We start from the raw sequence: 10,233 nt of genomic DNA, 5'->3' as shown, positions 1-10,233 counted from the left end.
TACCTATAGTCAAAGGTAGCCTTTGTTACAATATTCTTATTACAAGACACATGAGCGACTTTGGTGCCTGCAGACGTATTGTGCGGAAATAGATAACAGCAGTAATCAAATGAAATTGTGAGCGCAATTTCGCTGGTTCCATGCACCGCAGCATTTTTATAAAGCCGGAATGCGAGAACGTGCATACGCTTACGCTTAGGTATATGTCTACGTAAAATGAGGGAGACTCGTCGGGAGGTGTCTCAGTGCTAATGCTTTTCACAAAACACGGTGCAAATATTTCGCCCAGCGTTGTTTGAGTGCGCAAAGCAAGGGACGTGTATACGAGTCTTGAGGTCGAGAGACGTTATCACACGTGCGAAAAGGATGAAAAGAGAGAGAGACTCTCGTTTCGGCTTCGCGAAAGCTTGAAATTGATAGATAATAAAGACAATTTTCTGGCCCAGCAGACGTCAGGGAAAGTCTCCGCAAAACAGGGTCAGATGCTCGGAGAGCATAAAAAAGTGGAGTACGCGTTATATGAGAGTGACAGCCACTCAGAAAGCGAGATGAAGTGTGACTGTCCTTAGGTGTGAGAATCAATGCTAATTAAGAGAATTGAGTTAATGAACCAAAACTTTCCTAAATAACGATAATGAAAGCAAACTGAGCATTCATCTAGTGAAAGTGACACTAGTGACAGTGAACTCATAATAGTTGATTAGCGTTGTCACAGGCCGATATATATTTTTATTTTCTTATCTATATTTGGAAAACTATGAGAAGGTAGCGTACGTTAGAGCCGGCTATCCCAACGTCATGACAGTAATGTACAAGAATAAATAGCGCACGGTTATACAATCACACGTGGCGGTTTCTATCTTCTAGTAACCTTGGGAAAACGCATTCTAACTATTTTTTCTATTTTTGAGAAAGTTTCACGGGACGTTTTTGCATTTGGCTTCTTTCGAAGGGATGACGATATATCAGCAATAGGGCGAATGCAAGCACTGCTGCAGTGGACGAGCGGTTACAGCGCTCAACTACAATCTAGGAGGTACTTGGTTCGATTCGCAGAATCACTGAGCACTTTTTTTTTCAAGAGGTTGCCCGGCCTGACATTATGCGTGGTGGCGGGTACTAAGTTTTTGAGAAGTAGGCTTTCACACTTGCTTCTTTCACTCCCCTTTTGACCCAAAAGCGCTGTACTGTGTTCCTTCAAAAATTAAACAATTCAGGGTTTTCTCCTCCACCCTCTCTTATCGCAAAAGTGTCCAGTGCTGAAATACCAATATCATACCTGGTATATTACTTTTCACGTGTTTGGATATTCGTCCAGCAATCAGTCGTCACGGTGTTTTGAAGAAAATCTACAAATGCAGTGAGCTAACTGCTTGCAGCCAAGTTGACTGCCTTTGTAGGGACACGCTTTCGTGCTAATTTGGTGGGCATCATCACATGCAGCAAGACCAAAGAGCACGGACAGTTAGAGCTGATGCAAACAGAGTGATTAGTTTGTGTCTTCTCTCCCGCTATTTGTCATGCTGCATGCTTCAGTGTAATGTCGCTGTCAATGGTTTAAATGAACTATAGCAGTTAATCGAGTTCTGCTGAGAGGGTCCCGTATTGTCCAAAATGGAACAGAACAATGGCAATTTGATTTGTGTGATAAAGAGATACCATGCTTTTGGCTACTAGAATAAATTTCTAAACTGAAGTTTATTTTTTATTCACAACAGTTCCAGTGCAGATGAAAGGTGCATGGACAAAAATCGTGTATTCAGCTTGACTAGGTTTGTGACCTAAATTGTAATTGCGAACCGGTATCACAGTATGCATAAATATCACACACATATACAACCACGGGTGATAGCTTGCTTATTCTGATTAAAATTGAAAGGTTGAAATCGACATATTCAACCAACGCAATGTGTACGAGATATGCCATGTAGAGTAGCTATGCTCGAAACTAATCTTCGCAGGTTCGTTTCATTTTCCCCAATTTCTTGCCCATGAGTAGGTTGGTAAATGAAACTTCTTCGAACACACATATTCTGTGTAAGGTTACATTTATTTTCATGCAGTACAAAACAAATTAAAATGTATAATGGCTCAAAAGAGAAATAAATAGAAACAAATTCAGCCAAATCATTACCAAACTTACTCACCAATGATAAACGGATTCTCATTTAAAAGATACGTACATACATACATACATACATACATACATACATACATACATACATACATACATACATACATACATACTGTGATGTGTGGTGCGCGTTCAAAGTGCGCGCCTTCGAAAAGTGCGCGAAATTAAAGGATGACCGAGTGCACGTGCTGGGTCGCCTGAACAACGACGACGCCGAGGACCGGTACACGTGAGAGCGTGGAGCGCAAGCATCCAAGACCATAAAGAAAACAAGGGCCAATGGCTGATCACCACGGAGTTTTGAAAGGCCAATGAGAACGAGACAAGTGGGCCAGAGCTGAAGCAGGAGCCTGGGGAGACCAGAGCAAGGGGAATTCGAGGCAGGCAGTGCAAGCGGAAGGTCGTCACCGGACCGGGCGCTGAAGATGGGCCGTTGGGTTCCGGACCCGAGCCTACAAGGACTTCCACCGGCCGGGACCTCCTGCTGTCGGGTTCCCGCTCCAAAGGACCGTGGCCATCCGGTCCTGAACTCCTTTCCAGGGCCTGCGGACTTTGGTTCCGGCAGGCGAGCTACAGCCGTCGGGCTCCGGGCCCGAGCTGTGCGCCCAGCTGCTTGACTAGGTCGACCCTAGTTCCCGGACGCGTCGTCACCAGCCTGCGTTCTCCCGTCTCCGACGTGTCCACGCTCCTCAAGCCGAAACCATCACGATTTGGTAGGGCTTTTCGACGTGTCGCCAGCAGCCAGCGTTCCCTCGTCCTCGTCCAGCCCACGCATTGACGCAGGAGTCACGGCGTTCCGGTTTCTCATCACCGCCGAAAACCAACTTGTGGGTGAGACTGCACCGATACTCTTGCGCTACTCCCATCACTCAGCCCCTTTCGAACGTTAGGTTTAGTTACTGACTTTGAACGTTTTTGTTGGGTGTTTACAGATGTGTTTCGTCATGTCCAGTCAACTGTTTATTAAGTGTTTTGTTTTGTGAGGAATCTTTGCCTTTTTTCTTTTCAATTAAACTTTTTGTGTGTTTCTTGGAAACCGAACGGCTTTGTCCTTATTAACAAAACTCTCTGAGGCTCAGCCCGGGAGAAAAACAAATCAGCAACAAGAACCCTGCATCACAAATTGGCGTCCGCAGCGACAGGACAAAGTCGTTTGTTTTTCCAGTAGATTTTTTTGACGCGGTTAACACGATGACGAACACGTGGGAGTTAATTGAGTTGGCGGATAAAATGGGACTGACGGGAGCGGAGTTTAGAGTATGGTACGAGGAGCGGATGGAGAGGGAGCGTGAGGAACGGGCTGCGATATGTGACGCTAAAAAGCAGCAGATTGCATTGCAAACACACGCTAAGAGAGAGGAGTTCGAGCGAGAAACACGGGCTAGGAGAGAGAAGCTCGAGCGAGAGACACGCGCTAAGAAGGAGCAGCTTGAGCTAGAAATGCGTGAAAAGAAAAGGCTGCTCGAGATAGAGATGCGCGAAAAGAAGAGACTGTTGGAACTAGAATATGAGGATTTGCAGCAGTGGCTTGAGAGGGAAAACGCTGAATATACGTGGTCTGAGAGCCAGAGTAGTCAACCAGTGGATGAGGTGTGCTCTGAAAGCAGTTACATCGGGAGCGATTTGAATTTACGTGAGACTGACCCTGTACCTCGTCATGACCTTTCGCTAGAGAAAGAAACTCTGAAAGAGTATGACAGGGAGGTAAACAGTCAAAAGACTAGGAGACTCGATAAGCTTATTGAAGCGCAGGAATGCTTCGTGAGCGTGGAACAAGAACGTTCCATTCAGAATAAAGGGTATTTTGAAACCTGTGAGAGGTCAAGCGCACTTTATTCAGAGGTAGGATTGCCTCTGAATAGCTCCGCTGAAGGAGCAATAAAAGGTCTCCTAGGTAATGCCGGCGAATGCCATGATGAAAGCTCTGATGTAGCAGCTACCTATTGTTTTGGGCCACTGGAGATAGCAACAGACGCTACGGACATGGTTTTTCACCATGATTATAACTTGCCCATACAGAGAGATGGCTTGTGTTCTCGGGAAATTGTAGATGATGCTTTTAGAAGAATATTGGAGCAAAATGCAAAAGCACTTGTTGAAGAACAGAGAGTAGAGTTGCAATGTAGGTCAGCTATATGTGACAATGAGGGTAATCACGATGACCCAGGCAGAAGGGTTGAAAGTATTGATGAACAAGCAATACAGAAAGCTGAAGGGATGGAAAGTGAACCAGAAGGCAGTAATGGTCCAGCAGGTTATTGTACGAGGAAGGACGCCGACTGGTGCTCTTTGGCATCTTCGGTTGAAGAGGTCGCTTCTGTTAAGATGTCTCAACGATTAGCGGCTTACGAGCTCAAGCAAGGCGTTCGTGGGAAGGATGAAATGATTCAGGCGTGGTTGTATTGGTGCGCCTGGAGGCAACGCCTCCGACTGGCATACAGACATTCCAGCGTGTATGCTTGTGATTTCGAGGTTGGGAACCTGGTGATACACAGCTTTAGGTTCATACGAGCTTACGGTCGAGAATTCTTCCACTGGCTTCCGATTCCTTACTCTTGTCAAATGGTTAGAGCAGTTAAACGTCTTGTATGGGACGCTATAACTTAAGCGTCAAATTCGATTTCCCGCTGGTTTCTTTTGGATCTTGCTTGCGGACCATGGAAGGGTGTTGCTTGTAAATATTTGAAGAAGTTACATGCAATGTAACATTAACATGATGTATAGTTTTGAGATGATAGGGTATATATGATAAAAAAAAGGGGTGGTGTAATACTAATTTGGGGATTTTCACAATCCGCTAGATGTGTCCATACTTTTTCTCACTTCTTGCGTATTTTGAGGTTAGTGAATGTGGACCTTTGGGCAATGCAGTGAACTGTGTGGCGGACATATGTGGGTAAATTGTGGTGCAGTGCGAAACGTGCACTCAACGGCAGTTTTTTTTTTTTTCTTCTCGAAAAAAAAAAAAAAACTTTTCTTATTGTTGTTGGTTGAATGTTACGTTCTGTGGACTCGGTGTTTCGACGTGAGACATGTCAACGAAGAAGCAGTGTGGTGCCATCGGTGATGTGTTGAACTGCGTGGTGCAAATATGTGGTTTAATTGTGACGTAGTGCAGAACGCGCACTCATCGGCAGTTTTTTTTTTTCTAAAAAAAAAAAAAACTTGAATGAAAGGGGGGCGTATGTGATGTGTGGTGCGCGTTCAAAGTGCGCGCCTTCGAAAAGTGCGCGAAATTAAAGGATGACCGAGTGCACGTGCTGGGTCGCCTGAACAACGACGACGCCGAGGACCGGTACACGTGAGAGCGTGGAGCGCAAGCATCCAAGACCATAAAGAAAACAAGGGCCAATGGCTGATCACCACGGAGTTTTGAAAGGCCAATGAGAACGAGACAAGTGGGCCAGAGCTGAAGCAGGAGCCTGGGGAGACCAGAGCAAGGGGAATTCGAGGCAGGCAGTGCAAGCGGAAGGTCGTCACCGGACCGGGCGCTGAAGATGGGCCGTTGGGTTCCGGACCCGAGCCTACAAGGACTTCCACCGGCCGGGACCTCCTGCTGTCGGGTTCCCGCTCCAAAGGACCGTGGCCATCCGGTCCTGAACTCCTTTCCAGGGCCTGCGGACTTTGGTTCCGGCAGGCGAGCTACAGCCGTCGGGCTCCGGGCCCGAGCTGTGCGCCCAGCTGCTTGACTAGGTCGACCCTAGTTCCCGGACGCGTCGTCACCAGCCTGCGTTCTCCCGTCTCCGACGTGTCCACGCTCCTCAAGCCGAAACCATCACGATTTGGTAGGGCTTTTCGACGTGTCGCCAGCAGCCAGCGTTCCCTCGTCCTCGTCCAGCCCACGCATTGACGCAGGAGTCACGGCGTTCCGGTTTCTCATCACCGCCGAAAACCAACTTGTGGGTGAGACTGCACCGATACTCTTGCGCTACTCCCATCACTCAGCCCCTTTCGAACGTTAGGTTTAGTTACTGACTTTGAACGTTTTTGTTGGGTGTTTACAGATGTGTTTCGTCATGTCCAGTCAACTGTTTATTAAGTGTTTTGTTTTGTGAGGAATCTTTGCCTTTTTTCTTTTCAATTAAACTTTTTGTGTGTTTCTTGGAAACCGAACGGCTTTGTCCTTATTAACAAAACTCTCTGAGGCTCAGCCCGGGAGAAAAACAAATCAGCAACAAGAACCCGCATCACACATACATACATACATACATACATACATACATACATACATACATACATACATACATACATACATACATATACGCACACACACATATACATATGTACACCCATACATACATACATACACTCAGGTGTAAATATTAAAATGAATGGCTATAAACAACAATTCTAATACACTCATTTTGTATATACTACAGAAAGTAACTTATGAGAGATATCCACTGGCACTGTTATGTCTGAACACGGTGTTTCTCGAATTATCTCGCAAAAGCTTGATGCATAGTTTTCTGCTGCTGCCCAGTGACAAGCAGTTTTTATAAAGAACACAAGAATAAAGCCCTTGACAATGTCATGCTAAAGAAAAGGGCTGTGCATCAATATTTTGTACATGTCTGCAATATCACTCTGTTTATTTACATAGCTTGGCTCATTCACAACCCACTAACAAAGCATGTTAGGACACTTGGGCTGAAAGTTGGCACAGCACGAGTAAATTCTAGGCAAAACATGAATAATACAATTATAAGCTACTAAGCTCCTTGGTGCAAACAGCGTTTATATTGACAGCTATAGGTGCCATTTCGTTTTCCCAAAACACTTCTCAAAAGTAGAATCAACCTTATTTAGCTAAAAGTTTCTATTCTGGCGCGTCGTGGTGGCTCAACGGTGGAAGCGACTCTTTCGGCCAAGAAAACAAAGGCCAATTATTTTTCCAGTTCGTGAATTCACCCCATGCTAACATTGAGGCAGCTGGTAAGAGTGCTTTTGGAGAGAGGAAACCACCACATTCTCACCAGTTGTGGCCTTGGGTAGCTACTTCACTTGGACAAAAATGATAAAAAACACTCCTCAAGAAGACTTCAAAGTTTGCACATCAACACAGTTCCCATACAGCTGTCTATTAGTCTGCTTGAAAAATATTGAGTTTACTGGTGGGCAAAGACTGTACACTATGTGAGGTGATGCTCCAGTGCACTGCATGTATGTCTTGCTGCTGGCCTCAACTGCGATGTTGCTCAGCACATATGTGTAAAATAACAACTAATACTATGCCACTGCAAAGTAATTATGTGTCATTTGCATGAAACAGGGACCACAATAAAAGAACATAACAACATTTGCCTTCACAAAGTTCAAAAAATGTAAATAAATTTCCACAGAGTTTTCACAGTTCATCTGAGGATAGTAATATTGATTGTAAACACATTCTTACTTCCACTAACAAACTATTTTAAGATGCCAGATTCAATATTAGAGTATACCAGCACTTTTGTAGGGCTAAACAATTGTACAGGCACCTAGAAAAACACAAGTGAATGCATGGTATAGCTACATATAAAAATAAGTACTTTTATTTCTAGTCTGAGTAGAGCTGCATAGATGATAAGTCACTTGCATTACATTATGAACAAACCTATCCGAGCAAAGTATACATTTAAAAAGTTACACTTACACAGTAGATAAGTAGACTGTTGAAGGACGGACAGGCAGTGGGATAATACCCAAGCACTTAAATCTTGTGTTAAGATATACTAGGAGTAGTGATGATCTACTTCCTTCCAAATAAAATAGTCCACATAGATTCACTTCCCAGAGTTTATACACTCATGGCATCATTGGTGCTATACAAATGAGTGTACACTGAAGGATTACATCGACTAAGTACATGATTACTGCATCCATGGCTTTACTTCTTGTACTACAAAGAATGCAGACACAGTTACCATTGGCGACCATGGATGCTGTGATTTCTGGCATGTAAATGTAGAGGCACGCAGACACTTAACACACATGTTAAAAACTTCAGCTCAAAAATATTTGCCCACTGACACTACAGCAGCCTTTAAATTTGTGTCATAGTTTGGTATCTTCCATGCAAAATTTAAATAATTTTGAATGCAAGCAAATGAACTGCTGAATAATGCACTGCTAAGAAGTTAAGCAGCAGCTGCTCCTGACATCACAATGTGCTCTTTCTGCTGTTGTAAACTTTGAGCAGGAGAACAGTCACTGGCAGTCCCTTTATACTTGTTGGTCTTCTGTGCTCTGTTCTTGATACACTGTACATGACCGTGGAGCACCAAACCCCTTGTTACTGCTGGAACTTAGAAAAATACAGATCATTGTTACAACCATGCTACATGCAAGAGTGTATAGTTGTCAATTATGTGCTCATATTTATAGATATTGTATTTTCAGAAGCCAATGACAAGCCTCAACACACACACACACAAACAGTGAAGACTGAAAATATATTTAATATGATACAAGAGCAAAACTACAATGTTATAGATGAAGGCATGAAACTTCTGCCAGGCATAAAAAGCCAATAAAGTTTCTTCTATTTTGACTTTACACTAGGTGCGAGAAGCAGACCACAAATAAGTTCACTAAGAAATACAAGTTAGACTGCATTACAACGCAACAGCCAATGTTCCTAACTTTAAGGCTGTCTAACATAGCCAGCTCACCGTACTGCGTATAGGAGCAAATGGGCAGTCTAGAAGACACAAAGAACTTGTGGATTATGAGTGTGCTTGTTGCTGACATCTATTATTCTAAATGAAGAAAACCTTTCAAAAATGCACTTTATCAGGGGAAATAATCATACGCAACAAACACAACGGGCTCCTACAGGTGCCACCAACACTCACCATTATTGTTGATACCAGTGTCTTGCCGGATGGATATGCTGCGTCCTGCACAGAACACCAAAGGAGCGCTCCATGACTTGGATTGCATGTGTGCTAGCTGCATCGCTCTGCTGCTGAAATAGGCTAGCCACAGACAGAGAAATGAGAAGCCATGGCTTTGAAACACACTGAACGCCACCTTTAGAGATCAACAATGCATACTTAGGTCAGGTACAATTTGTAGAAAAATATATATCACTATGCAATCGTGGTGAACATGTTCGGCTGAAACGTAAGCAACAGCACTGAGAGAGAAAAAGCTACATTAGGTAAAAGATACAGTTACTGGCCCTATGTCATCTGAAGCTTCTTCAATAGGTCTTTCTCCTTACAAGTTGTGAACAGCCAGGCAATTTTCACCCACTTGCTATTTCCTTCCAGAGCACTTGATCCACAGAGGGAGTCACAAGCTCGAGAGCTCAATAAGGAATCAAAGTATTTGTGCTCGTTTCAAAGCACAAGCTTTTGAGCCTCAGATTATTGGAGTTTCATTCATAAGCTGCAGGCTTTCAGCTTTCAACATTCTCAATTATCTTGCAATTTAGTTCTATAAATGTTGAATAAGAGTTATGTGTAAGAATATTACAGGTATCCACTGAAAGCAACCATGCTTGGGTTTTCAATTTGTGCACAGTAAGTGGTGTTCACGTAATCGTATGTATTAAAGAAAAACTAACCTTGCAGCCAGCCGTTAGGCAGTTTTGTGCGCTCGAAGCTCCCAAGCAGATCGCAGTCCTTCCAGATGAGGCTGCCATGCATGCTTCCACGCCCCATCCGCTGAATGATAACAGTCCCAGCAGTGACATAGGCTTGCATAGTTAGGGAGAACGCGTCCTTCCTATTTTTGTACAGGTGCTCCAAGTAATGATGAGGATTGATGTGCCAGAATGTTCAACCTATGAATCACAGGACTTAAACAAACCAATCTCTGCGATCTGTGAAGAGCCAAAAACGAGATATTTAAAAACAATCATTAAAGCACTCACTTCTAATACTTATTTGAGGAAGCTATCACTTCGTTTATGTGACCAAAATCTGCTATAATCACTTTGAAATAAACTGAAGCCTCATGTAAAATTTACGTACCGCAATATATATGTCTTACTGAAGTATAGTACTAGCACAGTGGTAATCGTCTATAGAACTAATTTTCCAAAATAACAAATTTTTTAAGTGCAACCTGGCTTCTGAAAAATAAATTCACATTAACTTTCCAACTATCAA

The 10,233-nt window shown here is 43.6% G+C and overlaps 1 protein-coding gene across 2 annotated transcripts; it reads right to left on the bottom strand.

Annotated features, from left to right (window-relative positions):
• Positions 1–8,150: 8,150 nt before the first annotated feature.
• LOC142777078 (uncharacterized) lies at positions 8,151–9,899 on the bottom strand. 2 transcript variants are annotated; one of them, XM_075881377.1, is made up of 3 exons: positions 9,687–9,899; positions 8,971–9,093; positions 8,151–8,420 (listed from the first exon to the last, which is right to left on the bottom strand). In XM_075881377.1, the coding sequence occupies exons 1-3, from the start codon at positions 9,823–9,825 to the stop codon at positions 8,254–8,256; spliced, it is 429 nt and encodes a 142-aa protein (XP_075737492.1). In that variant the 5' UTR covers positions 9,826–9,899; the 3' UTR covers positions 8,151–8,253. The 2 variants fall into 2 exon arrangements, with proteins under 2 accessions (XP_075737492.1, XP_075737493.1); XM_075881378.1 differs by having other exon boundaries at positions 8,971–9,015.
• Between the last annotated feature and the right edge of the window lie 334 nt (positions 9,900–10,233).

This window comes from Rhipicephalus microplus, chromosome X, assembly GCF_043290135.1.
Source record: "Rhipicephalus microplus isolate Deutch F79 chromosome X, USDA_Rmic, whole genome shotgun sequence".
NCBI classification, from domain to species: domain Eukaryota; kingdom Metazoa; phylum Arthropoda; class Arachnida; order Ixodida; family Ixodidae; genus Rhipicephalus; species Rhipicephalus microplus.
Note: the sequence above shows the minus strand (reverse complement) of the source record. Positions and strands in the feature narration are given on the sequence as shown.

Bases quoted from the DNA above. Each gene is read 5' to 3' on its own strand.
- LOC142777078 (XM_075881377.1), bottom strand. From the start codon at position 9,825: ATGCAAGCCTATGTCACTGCTGGGACTGTTATCATTCAGCGGATGGGG. The intron at 9,094-9,686 runs GTTAGTTTTTCT...GTCTGTGGCTAG, and splicing joins GCCTAACGGCTGGCTGCAAG to CCTATTTCAGCAGCAGAGCG. The intron at 8,421-8,970 runs GTGAGTGTTGGT...TATTTTTCTAAG, and splicing joins CACTGGTATCAACAATAATG to TTCCAGCAGTAACAAGGGGT.